A 20,323-nucleotide genomic window follows, 5' to 3' on the forward strand; every position below is an offset into this window, starting at 1 on the left:
GACCCCAATCTCAAAATATGTTGTTCCAGGGACCTCCCCAGAAGCAAAGATTTGAGTTAAAAACGTCTGAAAGAATATATATATTCAAAGATTTGTGCCACATTTTTAACGATTTTTCAAAAATAGCAGACCTACAAGCTCGTAGCGCGGCACTCGGTGCCGCGCTATGAGCTTGTAGATCTGCTATTTTTCAATAGCTAAAGCACCAAAAAGTGGTTCCCGCCCAAAATGGGTTAAAAAGAAAAAAGAAAAAAAAGATGCCTCCTGCCCGCCGTAGCGTGAACACGCTCTCTGAAGTGGCGGCGTGTGCGTTCACAGCGAGTACACGACCCTATACACACACCATGCTGGAAATTAAATGAGACATCAGCATCTCAAAGACGAGAACGGCTTTGTAACTGAACGCCGCGAATAGAGGAGACAAGACAAGACCTCCCTCTCTCTCTCTCGCCATCATATCTGTGTGTGTGTACAATGAAGCATGCATGCATTTCCATAATTATGCGAGGGCATGGAGGGAGGAGGGCGGAGGGGGGTAGAAAAGTATAGTCATTTCCTCGGCCCCGATCGATGAACTCCAACCCTCCTCTGTACCTCAAACTTGAAATTCAGCAACTATAAAAGAGTATATTGCTGCTAATTGGGAGATGACTTGCATTGTTTATTTCGTTGTTGCAAGTGAAAGTAACAATTCCATATGATATTATGTGACCAGATTTGACTGAGATACTGCATCACGCAAATTACAGCTTTTCACCAGAGGAGAACAACGTTTTTTTTTTTTTTAATGAGTTAATAGCACAGGCAGACTCTTCACATACTAGAGCATGTCTGAAATAAGTGTCAGAGCTGAAATTGACATGTAAATATGAAATAAATGCTTAAACATGTTGCTAGGTGTAATGTTAGAGTCCACAGAAGTGAACCTTTCAAGCCTGTTTTCTCAACTCGCTGTTTTCTGCAAGACATTACTCTATAAGCCATATCTCCAAAACTGGTGGGTCAAACTGAACAACCACTATGTCAATTTGAAGCTACGATTCCCTGCTTTCAGATGACATGAAAAAACGAAAATTCTAAAAAAATCCAATGGCAGTCCCTCAGTCAAATTTAGTCACATATGTTAGGTACAGTGTACGTGAAAAGGCCTCTATTCAAAATGTTACTAGACTAAAAGTATTCGCATCAAATTATACATTCAGCACATTTTTCTTTTCAAAAAATCTACAGGCCGCTTTAGTTATTTTTCCCCCACCGTTGTTTATTGGCAATCATGTAGTCGAATGTGTACAGTACCGCAGCTCCACAGGAGCGATGGCGAGAGAGAGAGAGAGAGGGCCTCTGAGGTGAAATTATCTCCTCATGTCCCCACTTCTCTTTCTCTGCATTCGATATATAATAATAAACTGGGAAAACAAACACACACAAAAAAAAAGCCAAAGTGGTTTCTGGCCCTTTCCATTTATTGGAAGCTACAGTATGCTGTGTGTGATCAATTATTCATAGGGCAGCATTATAAATGTCTGGTTTCTGGTCGTCTATCCCATCTTGGGCGGGAACCCCTTTTGGTGTTAGCATTATGTTATGCTTTAGCTATTGAAAAAATAGCAGATCTACAAGCTCATAGCGCGCCACCGAGTGGCGCGCTACGAGCTTGTAGGTCTGCTATTTTTGAAAAAATCGAAGAACGACTGACATAGAAACATAGCTTTTTCAGAAAACCGTCAGGATGTAGAAGAATTTTTTTTAGAATCTGATCTCAGGTCAAAATGGGCTAGGCACACTAGCATGGCCAAGCCACTGAAGACTAAACTGCAGCGCTGAATGTTTAATGGACACACAAAGGAAACACGCCATTTTTCGGGTCATCCATTTGGCCAGCGGTGTAAACTAAAGTACATTGTACTCATGTACCGTACTTGAGTACAATGTTGACGTGTGCTTTACTTTACTGGAGTATTTCCAACGTTCAATACTTTTACTTCTACTCCACTACATCGCCGAGGCAAATATTGTACTTTATTTTGTATTTACTCCCACTATAATTATTTGAAAACTTGAGTTACTATACTTTGTAGATTTGAATTATTATTACGAAAGCATACATTACCCACTTGTCTTTAGCCCTATTTAAACCTTGGCTATTTGAAAATAGCCAATCTACAAGCTCAAAGGCAGCGATATGCGACGCGACACATTGTGTGATTGTGAGCTTATAGATCCTCAATTTTCTAAAGATTTTATTAATGAATGTTATATTTTGATTACTGGACTAGTGGACTTTCACTTGTATCAGCGTGTTTCTACATTGCGGTATTGATACTTTTACTTAACCCATTCTGGGCGGGAACCCCTTTTGGTGCATTGTTATAATATAACAATGCTATTATATATATTTTAGCTATTGGAAAATAGCAGATCTACAAGCTCATAGCGCGGCACCGAGTGCTGAGCTGCTATTTTTGAAAAATCGTGCAAATGTGCCGCAAATCTTTATATATTCTTTCTCTATTCAACTCATATCTTTGCTTCTGGAGGTCCCTGGAACAACACAATTTCAGATGTTGGTCGACGGCCAAGTACAGATTATTTTAGGGGTCCTTGACATGAAAAAGGTTTGAGCACCACTGACAGAAACATGAGGTTTTTCCAGAAAACAGGATTTAGAAGGCATTTGTAGAATCGACCTGCAGGTCTAAACGCGCTAAAGTATTGGGGTACGAGTAAAATATAAAATGTCACGATGCGGGGCGACAGCCCCGACGACTTGCAGCAGGTGGATTCAATCAGGGAGTCAATTCATTAGGTGTAAGTGCAGCGCAGCATGCTCAGCACTAGGCAGCCCTATAGCTGCTGATATCCACAGAGGAAAAGAAAAGCCCGGGAAAGGTCACTCCTCCCAAGAGCAAACTAATGTTCTCGCTGCAGAGTCATCATCAACCGTGGTGGAAGAAGTATACTCCGTTTTCTTTTTTACTTAACCCATTTTGGGCGGGAACCCCTTTTGGTGTTTTAAGCATTATGTTATACGTTAGCTATTGAAAAATAGCAGATCTACAAGCTCATAGCGCGGCACCGAGTGCCGCGCTATGAGCTCGTAGGTCTGCTATTTTTGAAAAATCGTGAAAATGTGACGTTTTCAACTCAAAACTTTGCTTCTCTGAAACGACATATTTTCAGATAGGGGTCGGCGGCCAAATACAGATATAATTCTGGGGGTCCTTGACATGAAAAAGGTTGAGCACCACTGAAATGACACAGAAACATAGCGTTTTTCAGAAAACTGTCATGATTTAGAAGTCCTTTGTAGAATCGTCCTCGCTCCTCGGATCTAAATGGGTTAACCACTTAGACCCTATGGTTGGCAGGAGTCCCTCAAGAGTTCGATGCTAGCGTCTTTTTCAAGTTTCAAGTTTCAATCAACGTGTCTGTTTTTTATTATTGTGTTTTGCAATACCACAATATACAGTAGAAATACTCATATATACTAAAAGTACTGTATTCAATATTTTTACTGGAGTAAGTTACTACAAGGAGGGGCCTAGTCCAAATATTTGTGTGATGGGACCTTTTTTGTTAACCTGACTCCGCCAGATGGGGCAGCAGAGAGTACACTGGGTTCCCCCCTCCTGCTCCCATCTGGGAACTCTCAGGCAGACTTGATGCCCGGCCAACAAAACGGCCTGGCCAATCAGCGGCAGCTAGAGGCGGGATCAAGGCATACACAGTGCTGCCTTGATCCCGCCCCAGCAGGAGGGGGGGACCCAGTGTACTCTCTGCTGCCCCACTGGCGGAGTCAGGCTACTTTTTTGTCCCCCTTCACAGAAAATACACATCGACATGAATCATTAACATATTCATGTATAACTATTATACAAACAAGCAAACAGTAATTTACACAACACTGATGATATAGCGGCGAGCGCTGTCAAACAAGTCTATAAAAGTGATCCGTGAAATCAATTACATTTTTAACGCATTTTGGGCGGGAACCCCTTTTGGTGTTAGCCTTATGTTATGCTTTAGCTATTGAAAAATAGCAGACCTACAAGCTCATAGCGCGGCACTCTTGTAGGTCTGCTATTTTTGAAAAATCGAAGAACGACTGACAGCTTTTTCAGAAAACTGTCAGGATTTAGAAGACATTTTTAGAATCTGATCTCAGGTCAAAATGGGTTAATCTGCAACACACTTCACGTGTATATAATATGAAGAAGGGGGGTCCTTAAGGGCTTCATATGTCTCTCTCAGCTAAGAAACACATTGAAGAACCCAACCCTGCACCCGGCCGGGGCTGCGAGTCGATTTGCGAATAAGCATGCAGTGCAATTCTTTGTGTCAGCGAGGACCAGGATCTGTGTCGCCCTGCCAACTTATTGGACCAAGTCAGCGTCAGCCTGGTGCATATAGCGACGACGTGCCCGGTCTCGTCTATTCAGCTGTTTCTGCTTTACATACAGTAATTATCCCATTTAAGCCTGAGCTCGATTCTACAAAATGTCTTCTCTAAATCTTATGACAGTTTTCTGAAAAACCTATGTTTCTATGTCAGTGGTGCTCAGCCTTTTTCATGTCATGGCAACCCCCGGAATCATATATATAATTGGCTGTGGACCCCCATCTGAAAATATGTTGTTCCAGGGACCCCCCCCAGAAGCAAATATTTGAGTTAAAAACGTTCGCGGTGAAAGAATATATTCCAAATTTGCGACACATTTTTCACGATTTTTCAAAAATAGCAGATCTACAAGCTCGTAGCGCGGCACTCAGTGCCACGCTATGAGCTTGTAGATCTACTATTTCTCATAGTACAACATAATGCTTCAAACACCAAAAGGGGGTTCCCGTCCAGAATGGGTTAAGTTACGCATGTCTGTTTTACTTTGGCGTGAATCACTCACGCTGCGTTAACGTATTATAGAACGGTTTATTTATGCATTTTAATCCACACGTGACAACGTTGCGGTTAAACGCATTTCCCGCCCCCTTCATAAAAAGTATTACTGATTATTAGAGCCATAGATGATTACACATACACTGTACTGCCACGTTGTGTTTGGCTCATTGTCGGACATAATTGCACTGCGCTAATAATATAATAATATGTGACTAAATTTGACTGAGGGACTGCCATTGGATTTTTTTGAATTTTCGTTTTTTCATGTCATATGAAAGCAGGGAATCATAGCTTTAAATGGACATATTGGTTGTTCAATTTGACCCACCAGTTTTGGAGATATGGCTTATAGAGTAATGTCTTGCAGAAAGCGAGTTGAGAAAACAGGCTTGAAAGGTTCACTTCTGTGGTCTCTAACATTACACCTAGCTACATGTTTAAGCATTTATTTCATATTTACATGTCGATTTCATCTCTGACACTTATTTCAGACATGCTCTAGTATGTGAAGAGTCTGCCTGTGCTATGAACTCATTTTGAGAAAAAAAAGAAAAAAAAAAAAAGTTTTTCTCCTCTGGTGAAAAGCTGTAATTTGCGCGATGGCAGTCTCTCAGTCAAATCTGGTCACATATTTCAAATTTATATAATGTACAGTGCATTTGTGAGCATCCAAAGACACTGTACATGGGACGTGACGTTTGAGGTAGGGCGGGGGGGAGCTAAATTGTTCAGTGCCTTCTAGGTGTTAACCCATTTAGGCCTGACGTCGAAACAGTTTTCTGAAAGATGTTTCTGTATCAGTGCCAGTGGTGCTCAATATTTCATGTCAAGAACCCCAAAAATGATATGTAATTGGCCGCCGACCCCCCCCCATCTGAAAATATGTTGTTCCAGGAACTCCTCCCAGAAGCAAAGATTTGAGTTAAAAACGTTCTGAAAGAATATATATTCAAAGATTTGTGCCATATTTTCACGATTTTTCAAAAATAGCAGACCTACAAGCTCGTAGCGCGCCACTCGGTGGCGCGCTATGAGCTGGTAGATCTGCTATTTTTCAATAGCTAACATAATGTTTAAAACACCAAAAGGGGTTCCCGCCCCCAAAATGGGTTAAGTAGTATTTTATAGGGCCAGATTCACAAAGCCGTTTACGCTCATGTCGTGAGCGTACGGAACACATACGAGCGTTCCCAACGATACGTGTGGAATTCATCATTTGAACTTGGCCGTGACGTTGGCGGACGTTGGTCGTAAAATGCGCTCATTTCCAAGTCCGCTCGGAGGGTGTATATTTATTTAGAATGCTCTAGTCTTCATGCTGAATATTGATTCAACATGAAGTCCCCAAACCTCAAATAAAATATGTAGGCTACAGTATGTCCCCAACATTGGTTAGCACATACAACAATTATAGCCTAAATATAGTCGAAATAGATCAAAGCAAAGCAAAGCAAAGTTCTTTGTTTACCCAGGGTAAGTGGACTAAGCTCGAGATGCTTGTTTACAGCCACGCCCTGCTCATAGAACATTTCATGGTTGGGGTTCAATGCCTTGCTCAAGGGCACTTCAGCGGTGGTAATTTTAACGTGTCGGTCCGGGGATTCGAACTGGCGACCTTCCGGTATCAAGACCGCTCCGCAAACCGTTCGGCCACCGCTGCCTACAATCATGTATCGCACAGCTTGCGCTTGTATGACTATATGTATTCTATGGTTCACAAACATGATGGTCTGACAGACAGACAGACAGCAGACTGACAGTCACTAGAGCTAATTATATATATTATATTAATATGGCATCAGCGTGTTTGCACTTTGCCAGTCGGCCAGTCAACGTTTTAAGGCAGCTCACCTCTCCAGCACTCTCCTCCAAAAGATTACACGCACGCACGCGCGTGCACACACGCACACGCACACACACACACACACACACACACACACACACACACACGCATGCATGCACGCACGCACGCACGCACACACACACACACACACACACACACGCGCGCATTCCGTTTGTGACTTTTAAAATATGAGCTATAATAAACCAAATAGCTTCTGCTTTCCTTAAATCGGTGAGTTGATTGGACACTAAAACCTCTAGTCTTCCCGTTGCCACGTTATCCCACAAAAGCACCTGTTTTAATAGCTCCACTGCCGTTTTATTGGTCTCCTCTCGTCCCAACTTAAAACTTTGCCAACCGCAACAAATGCACACTTTTTAATTAACTCGGCGTCAGTGAAATACTTCTTAACCCATTTTGGGCGGGAACCCCTTTTGGTGTTAGCATTATGTTATGCTTTAGCTATTGAAAAATAGCAGATCTACAAGCTCGTAGCGCGCCACTCGGCTTGTAGGTCTGCTATTTTTGAAAAATCGAAGAACGACTGACATAGAAACATAGCTTTTTCAGAAAACTGTCAGGATGTAGAAGACATTTTTAGAATGGGTTAATTCTAGCGAGGTTCCATGAAACAAGCAACATAATATTATTAGGCAGCTGTCGCGCTCTTTCTTGTGCAGGTGTTGATTTAGTACAGCGATTCCCCACCTGTGGGCTAAACAATGACAAACAAGAACTTAAATATACGATGCTAGTTGATCCAATAAGCCAGAACACAATCGATAGATAGATCATTACAGTAATCATGCTCTGGAGCACAAACGCTTTGAGGATTTTAGACTGACAGAGAAGAGGTTGGGAACCACCGCTCAGTGCAGTCATATTATGAGACACATTTCCTGATCCTGTCTCGCGTAGCCAGACAAGTACATATTCCACAATCTCCGAATGCTATATAGAGTTATTACTCTATATATACTATTATTTAACTATTATTTGAAACTTTAGTTATTGAAAAATAGCTGATATTCGATACGTTCTATAAGATATATAAGTGTCGCACTACAAGCTTGTAGATCTGCAATTTGTTTTTTTGAAAGATCTTGAAAACGCGCGCACATCTTTTGAATATATTCTTTCACAGCGGACGTTTTTAACTCATGCCTTTGCTTCTGGGGAGGGGGGGGGGGGGGGGTCCCTCCCTGGAACAACACATTTTGAGATGGGGGTCGGTGTCCAATTACATAGAATTTTTGGGGTCCTTCACCTGAAACAGTTTGAGAGCCACTGATATAGAAACTTTTCTTCAGGAAACTGTGATGATTTAGAAGACATTTGTAGACTCTGCAGTCTCAGGTCTTTATAGGTTTAAGAGAGGGGTCGGTGTGGGCCAAGCAATTGGCTCTGGTGGGCCAGAGGACCTGGTCCTCTGGCTGGCTATTGGGCTTCTGTGCTCTAAAAGGTGTATGTCGTGCTATAGTGTTTTGTGTGTGTGTTTGTTTATGGAAAGCGGTTGAATGCTGTCATTTCAGGTTGTTATTTCTTGGATTTACTGTTGGTCGGCTGGCCGGGCTAGTCAACACTAGGATTAAGTGCAATATTCCTTTGGTTAAAATAAATAAATAAAATAAAATGTGGTCAGTCACACACACATGCATCCCTACTTTCTACCCAACCCAAATGTCTTTCAGTTTCATCTTTCAAAAACAACAGTGTGTTCACCAATTGTGCTTTGGTCGAGGCCTCCGTTTGTTTTACTAAGCAGAGCAGTTTTATTTGTCCAGCTGATTTCATACACCGAGGCAATCCAAAGTGATTTACAGAGTCATAAAGCTACAGTAAAAGATAAAGGATTTACAATTAAGCAGTGCGTCCTGGATCCAGGCCCCATGAATAGCGATTTATGTGGTCTAGAGACCAGGCTATATTGGCTCTCCAAAAAAAGCACTCGATCATTGGAAAAACTGTGCGGAGGCGCCGAATACAAACTTTTGACACAAGCCATTATCAGTACCGGGACGTCTACAACCGGGGACCCCCAGGGGTAACTATTTGAATGTATACTTCAGCAATTAAAAAAAGAAAAAATAGCCAAGCTCAATTGTGATCTTGTAGATTGGCATTTTTTTTAAATAACTCAGCACAAATCTTATCCTATGGGCATCCCCTGGCGCAAAGCATTTTCAAATGGGGGTCCACGGCCAAATATATATCGATTTGAGGGTCCTCGACATGGAAATGTTTGAGAACCACCAGCTCAGACGCCAGTGCAAAGGAACCTCGTGACTACGGCATGGAATCTCTCCACAAGGACCAACAGAGCTGCTAAAGAACATTAAAAGCATCCGGTTGGCCTAATGATTTTAGCCACAGGGGAGATGCTTGGAGTAATACGCCCCGTAATTGCGCCTGTGATAGTCCTGGCAACCCAGATGAATGCATTCCAACGCGCTCACATCGCACACAAACCAAATGGCCTCATCATCAGCCAGGCTTCCAGACATGTCTAGGGTGGAAACAAGATGAAATCCATCATCTGGAATGTAACTGTTTTTTTATTCGTAAGATTATCAAACCAAGTGAATAGAAGTTGATAATGTGGTTTCCATGTACAGGGTATGCGGACACTTCATAACGTTGTGAGCTTTCATGGCATGCATTAACGCCAGTGCGAAAAGATTTGCAACCGGTTTGACATCGCTTGCTTTGCGCCGAATCTCTTCTGCGAAAATAGCCGGTCTACAAGCACACGCGACATGGCATATCCGCCATTTTCTGTGAATACGGATGCTATAGGGTCCCAAGTGTTGATTCGTGGGTGAACGCGGAAAAGTGTTTTTCAGTCATCTATCTCAATAGGCGCTTTACAAACCCCAGACCAAGCCAATGTGCCATTGCACCTCACAGATTGCGCTCTCTCTCTCTCTCTCTCTCTAGGGCCCAATTGACTCATCAAAACACCTGGTGAGGCCTGGGCCATAGTTCAGCGGTCCAGGCACCTTGGCTGGTAATCCAGTCTGGGCAGTGTGCCGCGGGTTCGACTCCCGATCCCGACGGCCTTTACTGCATGTCTTCCCCCCCCCCATCTCTCTCCCCATTTCCTGTAAGCCTACTGTCTGTCCCTCCATAAAATATAGGCGAAAGCCACAAAAAAACATTTAATAAAAAATAAAATAAAAACACCTGGTGACCTGGGAGACCACCACGGGGGCTTTGCGGATAATAAACCTCCAGTAAATAAAAAAGTGATTTCAGAGGATGATCACAGATGGTATGGCCAAAAGGAGAGAAACATAAAAAAAAAAAAAAACAACTCACACAAATTCTATCCCCGTGTCCCTAAATGATTCACACACACACACACACACACACACACACACACACACACACACACACACACACACACACACACACACACACACACACACACACACACACACACACACACACACACACACACACACACACACACACACACACACACACACACACACACACACACACACACACACACACACACACACACACACACACACACACAGATCCCCGGCTGCTTTCCGCAGCTCTCCCAAAATAATCCAAAGCCCATTATGAATGCAAATGAAAAACATGGCTTGAGACCAGCGCGAGGAACGTTTAGGCACAGACAAAACAGGTGTGACACTGGTTGCCGATGCCAGGAGCCCCCGAGGGAGTTCCAGCGGGGGTCCCTTAGCTAAACGAGTTGATATAGCATCCAAAATCCAGTTTAACCACTTACCATCATATCTTTATACCTTTTTTGAAATACTTCAGGCACATTTTCACAAATGTCCCTGCAGGCTACAAATACTTTCCAATGGGGGGGGTCAGTATGTCAAACACATAATACACATGAGTCCTTGACATAAAAAGGACCCATGAATGATAACGTAAAAATATCATAAAAAAATAAATAAATAGACGGCAGTTGACACAGCAAACATCCAGACAATCGATCCTGGAAGCAGAGTAGCTTATACTATACTGCTCTGTCAAACAACTAACTCTGTACATACAAGGTCCCCAAGAGAGAGACAGGCGTGCTGGTCCTCGGCGGGAGCACTCCAAAGGATAAACAAATGTACACAATGGGCAGACACTTGCATGCCTCTTACCCAATACAGTCAACCGCGCGCTCGCGCACACACGCACACACACACACACAATCTGTGATTTGTGTTGTGAAAACAGCATGAAAGGACTCTTCCATACTTTGTTTCCTGAACAATTAGCACAATATGTAGAATGATGTTTATGGTATTATCATTCTAAACCTATGTCCTTGCTGTCCTACATGCAGCCAACCAGTTGAAGGCATTGAAGATTGAGGCAGGCACACACACACACACACACACACACACACACACACACACACACACACACACACACACACACACACACACACACACACACACACACACACACACACACACACACACACACACACACACACACACACACACACACACACACACACACACACACACACACACACACACACGTATAAACAACAAAAGCAGGGGCTCCCATAGGGAGCCATGGACTCACCCCACTGCAGAGGTGCCAGCTGCAGGTGTTCAAGGACCAGCTGGTTGAGGACTCCCTCCACGCTGGCTTCCCCGTGGCGCCTCAGGGACGGGTGGCGAGAGGTTAAGGACTATACAGACGGCATGGAGAGACGGTGGAGCAGGTGATATACTCCTCATGTAGGTTAAGTAACATCAGCTGTGTGTGTGTCTGTGGTTATCGCAGGGAACTCAGCTCAGTGCATGCAAACAGTGGCGCAGTACTCTTTGTGAAGTGGGGCTTCACTCACACATGGAAGGCAATTGAATTGTCTCATGATTGACGTGGGGGGGAGATGGGGGGCGAGGCAGCTTCAATTCATTTCCTACGGAAGTCACCTGGTTTTGAAGAGGCTGCCTTGTCGCTAGGGCTGGGGCGTTATGGATTTATTTTTGTTATCGTGGTAATAAATCATACCGACGGTATGGAAGCCTGAAGCTCAGTTCGGGGCTCTCCCCAGGTTGGCAGAGGGAGAGTATAGCGCCCAGGATTACAGTTTAGGCAAAATTGGCACCGGGTGAAAAAAATGGGTTGCAAAATCATGGGATAAACTTTTAAACCAGAAAAAGAGAAAAGAACCCACACACTCATCCGCTCCAAATGTTATACTTTATTGACGACGTTTCGAGCCAAGGCTCTTCATCTGGTCAAACGGTTATTTTCCCTTTTTCTGAACCCAGCACCTCTGCTAAATGATGTGCGTATTCTATTAGTTTTTGTATAAACTTTTAAATAAAAATAATAACAATTGCGGTTACGAACTCGATAGCGGGGTATGCCTTCTTACACAACCTCGGCATGGTGGTATTGCGGTTATAACTTATTGCACCCATCCCTACTTGTCGCAAGGCTGCACTTCTGCCCTGCCCCCATGCCACAAGGCAGCCTCAAAACCATGTGACTTCCATTGGAAAATAATTGAAGGTGCCTTGTCCCCCCCCCCCCCCCCCCCATCTCCCCCCAAGTCAATCATGAGACAATTGCCGTCCATGTGTGAGTGAGGCATAGCAATACCAAAATGCTGAAAAAGTTAAAGTGCAAGTCTCTAGTGTCCATGCAGTAATAACATTCCCTCTGTGATCAATACAGTATATGTCAATAAATTAATTGTAGCACGTTTGGAAGCAGCAATTGATGTACATACACTTTATATTATTGTATTCTTATAATAAACAGTATTTCACTGGAATAGTTTTGGACATACAAGGTTTCCACCCGACAGCTTACACAGTATGATTACAAACTGTAACATGAAAGGTACCTTTCAAAACCTGAGAGGAACAGACGTACAGAACCGGACTGTACATACAACCACAGGTAAACACCATCTTGCTCTGGAGGAAACACTGAGTCAACCAGTGAAGCATGCATGCGACTCAGGAGGTAGACAACAAGCGGCTTGGGAATCAGAGGGTTCGTTCGTGCTTCCACCCCGGCCGGCTCCCCCTTGGCCGGCTCCCCCTTGGCCGGCTCCCCCTTGGCCGGCTCCCCCTTGGCTACAGTGAAGAAGAGTTCTTCATGAGCATGACGCTGAACTGTGTGGGGTGAGTGGGTATAATATAGACCCTCCAGAAAAAAACACGAGGCAAAAATGATTATGCGGCTTAAAATCCATGATTATGTGGCTTAAAATCCATGATTATGCGGCTTAAAATCCTTAAGCAAGAAAAATCATGAAAATCTTTGAATATTCTTTCAGCGCGAACGTTTTTAACTCAAATCTTTGCTTCTGGGGGAGGTCCCTGGAACAACACATTTTCAGATGGGGGTCGGCGGCAAATTACATATATTCTTGGGGGTCCTTGACATGAAAATGTTTGAGGACATAGAAACATGGGTTTTTCAGAAATTGTAGGTCAGGATTTAGAAGGCATTTGTAGAATCGTCCTCAGGTCTACGCAGGCTAAAATCCTTGATTAAGGAAATGTGGTGTATTATGAATCGAAATATGCGGGTTTTTATGTGATTTTACGCTATACTATAACATAAAATGTAATACACATTGTAAAGCAGCTCTTTGGATAAAGGCACTATATATATAAATGCAGCATTCACCATTCATTATATTACTGAATAATATCCAACCCAAAACTGCATGGCCATCATCCTGTAAGATCTGCTATTTCCGAATATCCAAAGGCTTCATTGGTGCATTGGTGTGTTTTGTAATGATAATCTGGTGGAAATCAACAGTCTACTTATATATCTCATATATCCACGTAGACATCTGCAATATCCTCACTTTAACGTATACCAACAATCTCTAAAGGGAGGTTGGGACGGAGGTCTTTCTGCTACAAAGCTTCCTCTATCTCTTAGATTCATCCTTTGGGTCGCTTCAGGACTTCCCTACATTCACATCTTGGTTCAACTTGTTTAACCCATTTTGGGCGGGAACCCCTTTTGGTGTTACCATTATGTTATGCTTTAGCTATTGAAAAATAGCAGATCTACAAGCTCATAGCGCGCCACCGAGTGGCGCGCTACGAGCTTGTAGGTATGCTATTTTTTAAAAATCGAAGAACGACTGACATAGAAACATAGCTTTTTCAGAAAACTGTCAGGATGTAGAAGACATTTATAGAATCTGATCTCAGGTCAAAATGGGTTATGCTTCTAAAGTGACAGTACCTGTATAAGGACACATATATACGCTTCTGTGAACCAATAGGATGCACCGGCGTGGTCCCAGCCGCCCCTCTACCCCATTCAGGCCTGACGTCGAAAAATTTAAAAAAAGTTTTCTAAATCATGACAATTTTCTGAAAGATTCGAGGCACATTTTAACGTTTTTTCAAAAATAGCAGATCTACAAGCTCATAGCGCGCCAGCGCTATGAGCTTGTAGATCTGCTATTTTTCAATAGTTAAAGTTTAACGTATAACGCTAAAAACACCAAAAGGGGGTTCCCGCCCCAGAATGGGCCAGAGTCTGGACCAGAAATCACGCTGGCTTGGGCCAGGCTATATCCCTTCAATGACAATCTGAAAAGTCCTTTCCCTTTGGTGTGAGACTTCATTTCATGGATGGTCGTATGGCTGTCAGATCAGATGTGAGAGCTGGTATAGCCAGCTATGAGCTCTTTTCATATAATATATATATATAAAGAAAACTCTCAAAATTAAAATCCATGAAAGCCTGAACAGTCTGAACTATTTAAAGGGGAATAAAAATGCATTTTCTAAGCCATTACCGCGGGCCAATCATTATCATTGAGCTTACATAAGAGGGGCTTGCAATCCGCAAGGGAACAAGCTATACTTCTTTCACATCTCGTAAAAAAACGCACGCACGCACGCACGCACGCTCGCACACGCACACACGCACGCACGCACGCACGCACGCACACGCACACGCACACACACACACACACACACACACACACACACACACACACACACACACACACACACACACACACACACCACCATCTCACCTAACCCTTGATGCAGTCATTAGTTCTGTATTATGCATTAACATCATAGGCCTGCAGTTATACAGTTATGTGCAGAGGGGGGGGGGGGGGGGGGTTCACAGTACGATTCACAGTATCCAGACATTCCGTAGGGACAGATTTATTAATGTTTGTTTTGAATAAATCAAGAGATCTCTTCTAATAAAGACGTTTCCGGAACGATGCTTGCGGATTATTAGTACAAACGGCCGTTCAGTTCAGAGGGAAAACACGTCCTTCTTGCCGAGTTAAGCCATTTTGGGCGGGAACCCCTTTTGGTGTTTTAAAAATTATGTTATAATTTAGCTATTGAAAAATAGCAGATCTACAAGCTCATAGCGCGCCACCGAGTGGCGCGCTACGAGCTTGTAGGTCTGCTATTTTTGAAAAATCGAACGACTGACATAGAAACATAGCTTTTTCAGAAAACTGTCAGGATGTAGAAGACATTTGTAGAATCTGATCTCAGGTCAGAATGGGTTAATGAATTTAGCTCCTCACAGTACAGTGTGCTGCAGTCTCTCTCAGCTTATTGAGCCTATTTGCAGTGTGTATATTATACTGTATTATGATGTCCGTGCAATAAAAAGGCGATTACAGTAAATGGCTTAGAGGTGACGGGAAAGGACTTTGTGAATGTGTGCTTTCTATGGCTGAGCGATATGACTTCATTGTTTAACCCATTTAGGCCTGACCTCAAAATTAAAAAAAAAATCTTCTAAATCCTCCAGTTTTCTGAAATAAATATTTTCACGATTTTTCAAAAATAGCAGACCTACAAGCTCGTAGCGCGCCACTCGGTGGCGCGCTATGAGCTTGTAGATCTGCTATTTTTCAATAGCCAAATTATAACATAATGTTTAAAACACCAAAAGGGGTTCTCGCCCAAAATGGGTTAATCAATGTCACGAATATTACAAACTTTTGCCTGGATTACGATTTCGAAAGCATCTTTTTTATAGTGAGAATAGAATCTGCAAGCTCACGGTAAGCTTGTACATTGTAGATTATTGACAGTATGCCGCCATATTTGCACAACACACAGTATAATAAAGGGTTAAACAAAATCTATTAAAAAATAGAAGATGAGATCAACAAGCTCACAGCACGGCACGATGTGGCGCCTTGTGAGCTTGTAGATCTGCTATTTCCGGAATAGACAACGTATGAAATAGGCCCGGGCTTCGTTGGTTGTGTTTTGTAATAATAATCTACTCTAAATCAACACTAACTTGTAACTAAACCTGTCAAATACTTGTAGTGGAGAAAAAAAGGACAATATTTTCCACTGAGATGTAGTGGAGTAGAAGTATAAAGAATGAAGTACATTTTTAAAAAAGTAGTACAAATGGACACACTCAAGTAAAGTGAAAATACCTCAAAATTTTACTTAAAGGGGCATTCCACTCATTTTCAACATTTTACTATGTCATTAATATACCTTAGAACTGTTGTGTGGAAATACTAAAAAAGTCCCCCCCATTCTGTGTTTCCTAGAACTGTAGGTCTGGAAAAAATCATTAACATGGTGAAACACATCTTGATGACATCATCAAGATGTGTTTCACCATGTTAATTTTTTTTTCAGATCTCCAGTTCTAGGAAACACAGAATGGGGGGGACTTTTTTAGTATTTCCACACAACAGTTCTAAGGTATATTAATGACATAGTAAAATGTTGAAAATGAGTGGAATGCCCCTTTAAGTACAGTACTTGGGTATGGCCCACGTAAGTTACTTTCCACCACTGCATAATATAGACAATGTCTCGTTCTCATTATAATATGGCAATACCCAGATCACCAAGGGCAGCTGTTAATACACCTAATCCAATGCCAAGATAATCATTATTGTATTTGAAATATTACTAGAATTATCACTGCCTTTAGCAAACACTAAACACAGGCAGCACCTTTAACCCATTCTGGACGGGGACCCCTTTTGGTGTTTTAACTAAGCATTATGTTATACTTTAGCTATTGAAAAATAGCAGATCTACAAGCTCATAGCGCGCCACCGAGTGGCGCGCTACGAGCTTGTAGGTCTGCTATTTTTGAAAAATCTTGAAAATGCTTTTGTGGAAATCTTTGAATATTATATTCTTTCAGAAGACTTTTTTTATTTCGACGTCAGGTCTAAATGGTTTAATCTGCCCCAGAAAAGATTCAATTTGTCTTTCCCCCCGAAATGCTTTTTTTTTTTTTTTTTTTACTGGTGTCTTTTCTAGCCTACTAAAATTGATCCTTGGTGCATCACAGTCTTTTATAGCAACCGTCTGCCCGTTATAGTTTCAATGTCAGTGTGTGTGCTTTGAATTGTCTATTTAAAACACAACCGTTGCCGGGATTCCGTCAAAATAGGAGCTCTGGGGTGCCGGAAAGACATGGCCGCTTTTACTCTGAACCCCACGACCCGGAAACAATCCGCTAAAAATAGTTTGCTTTACATTGCTAGCTTACATTGCTATCGTTTTTATTTATACGATATATGATCCAAAAAGCGTTCATATTTTGCGGGAGAGACGGCAGAAATGAAGCGCTAGTATATCGATCAGTTCAAAACCACGGAGAGCGCCCTGGATTAGGAGAGACGAGTCATTCTTTCACAGCTAAGTCAACGGTAAGCTAACATGGGCTCAGAGCGTAGCATACGGTAGCCGAAAGGCGAACTGACAAATTAAAAAAAAAAGGAAAAAAATTCAGAATATTCCTCTCTCGCCCGGTATCATTGAGGATGCGCTAGGACGTCTGAGGACGTCGTATGTACCCCTCGGTTCGAGTCCCTATGACGTTTCCAGACGTCCTATGTACAGCATGTGTTAAGGGTTTGGCGTTGTGCACCAGAAAATAGCCGACCTACTGTACAAGCTCACAAATCATTGCGATGTGACGTCTTTGTGAGCTGGTAGATCTGCTATTTTCTGGTGCGCAACACCAGCACGCAACCACGTACCGTAGATCCGGCCTTTTGTTTGAATTGGAATTGGAATTGAATTTTGTTGTCATGAGGTTCACACGCAGGCTATGTCGAGGTTTCAACCCATCATAACCCTACTATACCGAGGCCATTTACACGATGATGACAGACAGAAACGGACGCTCACGCGACGAGGCACGGGGAAAAAACACAACACAGACGTTACGAAACAATTAGCCCGATGATGTGTTGTGATAACGACCCACGCTGGTCCTTCACACGTGTGACATTTTGGAATAATGTGTGAAAGGATGGGGTGGCGGCCGCGGACATCAGGCTGCGGGGTCTATTAACCCATTCAGGCCTGACGTCGAAATTAAAAAAAAAAAGTTTTCTAAATCATGACAATTTTCGGAAAGATTTGAGGCACATTTTAACGATTTTTCAAAAATAGCAGACCTACAAGTTCATAGCGCGCCACTCGGTGGCGCGCTATGAGCTTGTAGATCTGCTATTTTTCAATAGCTAAATTATAACAATGTTTAAAACACCAAAAGGGGTTCCCGCCCCAAAATGGGTTAATGGTTAATGTGGTTAAACGCTAACGTGACATGGATGCGTTCCAGGTCTCAATGGATTAACCTTTGATGAGGCATTATGCGTGCAGAGAGAGAATGGAAGCGGGGCCGGCGTAGAGGAGGGGGGGGGGGGGGGGGAATCACACTCGTGTGAAGTGAGGAGCGCTCTTATCATCATACGTCACATTCCGTGCTCAGCCAATCAAATCATCACAAATGTCATTCCGGGTAGCGATGCACGATACAATCGGTAGCATATCGAAATCGGCCATATCGGCCATACAAATCATGCATGGAATACGGATGTGTACAGTATATTACAGGAAACTCCCGTTAAACTTTCCAACAAACTCCGGTAAACTCCCGAATTGTACCATCACACCTGTATATTACCGTATATTACTGTATATGCTGCTAAACTTGAGGTTTATGGGCAAATCTAGTGCCCATAATTGCCCGTTAACTCCTCTTTTCACGCAGTGACTGCCATATCGGTATCGGATTGGTCTCAAAATAAGAAGAGTGCCTTTGGTCTCGTCTATTTTTTGGCATCAATTCTGTCTCCGAGTTCTACCAAACAAACAACTGGGTGGAAGGAGCGACATCTGGCCAAACAAACAACTGGGTGGAAGGAGCGACATCTGGCCAAACAAACAACTGGGTGGAAGGAGCGACATCTGGCCAAACAAACAACTGGGTGGAAGGAGCGACATCTGGCCAAACAGACACGCTCGCTCCTTCCTCTCTTTTCTCTAGACTGAGTTATTATTGAGGCAAAGTATGTGTTGACTCTCCACGAACAAACCACATGCTTCATATCAAGAACAACCACATGCTTCATATCAAGAACAACCACATGCTTCATATCAAGAAGGTTAAGGTCTCATGTTACCTGTTATATGTATTGTATTTTATAATGGCTGAGAGGCGTAGTGAGGCACAAGGCCATATATATATATATATATACACACACAAACCGTATATATGCATGCACGCACGCACACAGCAAGTCACTGCGTTCTGTGCTGCCCACACTCCATCACGTCTCTTGTAAATAAAACAAATGAAATGTTTGTCACACAAAAGTAGTGAAAATAGCAGATCTCGCACGCACGCACGCACACGCACACACACACACACACACACACACACACACACATACATACACATACACATACACATACACACACACACACACACACACACACGTGTCCCGACTGCTGCTCCAGGTGTAAACAACATGCACAGTTACAGCCGGAAGGCAACGACATTCGATAGTAAACTGATACTGGTGTAACGGAACACGACGGGCATTAGCATAGCATAGCATAGCATAGCATAGCATAGCATTACATGGAAGCATGCAGTGAAAAGGATATGATGCTCCAGCAGATGCCCAGCTTGGAGTTGATCTGGCAGCCCTGGGCGTGCTGGCGAGCCTCCTCCAGCTGCCGCGGGCTGCTGAAGCGAGCCGTCTCCTGGTCCGGCTGGGGAAGGCTCTCAAAGTCAAACTTGTCCACCTGGATGGCCATCCTGCAGACACAGCCGAGGACAGAGGAGGAAACATTAATAGGAAACATAAAAAGTGATAATCACTCGTGACCCATACAAAATGGCCCGAAAATGGGTTCCGACCCATTGTTTGGGAAACACTGGTAAATGGTAAATGGTGCATTTATCCAAGGCGCTTTAAAAAGATTGTGCATTACATTCACCCATTCACACACATTCATACACCGATGGCGGCAGAAACCATGCAAGGCACCAACCAGCACATCAGGAGCAATTAGGGGTTCATTGTCTTGCTCAAGGACACTTCGACACTAACTCTGGGGGAGCCCGGGTTCGAACTGGCAACCTTGCGGTTACCATCCAGCCACTCTACCCCTGAGCCACCGCCGCCCTGGTGTATAGAAAGGCCAGCCAATTGACTAGTAACACAACCTCATCTTAATAACTGAAACCCTATTATGGTTGAGTCCCTCAGGGCTCTATATTAAGGCGTCTTCTGTTTTCACTGTGCATTCAATAAGCAGACTGACAAGCAC

At 43.1% G+C, this 20,323-nt stretch overlaps 1 protein-coding gene across 1 annotated transcript in view; it reads right to left on the minus strand.

Annotated features, from left to right (window-relative positions):
• The window catches only part of trappc9 (trafficking protein particle complex subunit 9), a 493,006-nt gene that overhangs the window by 131,245 nt on the left and 341,438 nt on the right, over positions 1-20,323 (minus strand). Inside the window, 2 exon segments of the mRNA XM_079521861.1 lie at positions 11,310-11,400; positions 19,655-19,808. Of these exon segments, the coding sequence (XP_079377987.1) occupies positions 11,310-11,400; positions 19,655-19,808 (245 nt within the window).

Source organism: Electrona antarctica, assembly GCF_951216825.1.
Source record: "Electrona antarctica genome assembly, chromosome: 15".
Classification (NCBI taxonomy): Eukaryota; Metazoa; Chordata; class Actinopteri; order Myctophiformes; family Myctophidae; genus Electrona; species Electrona antarctica.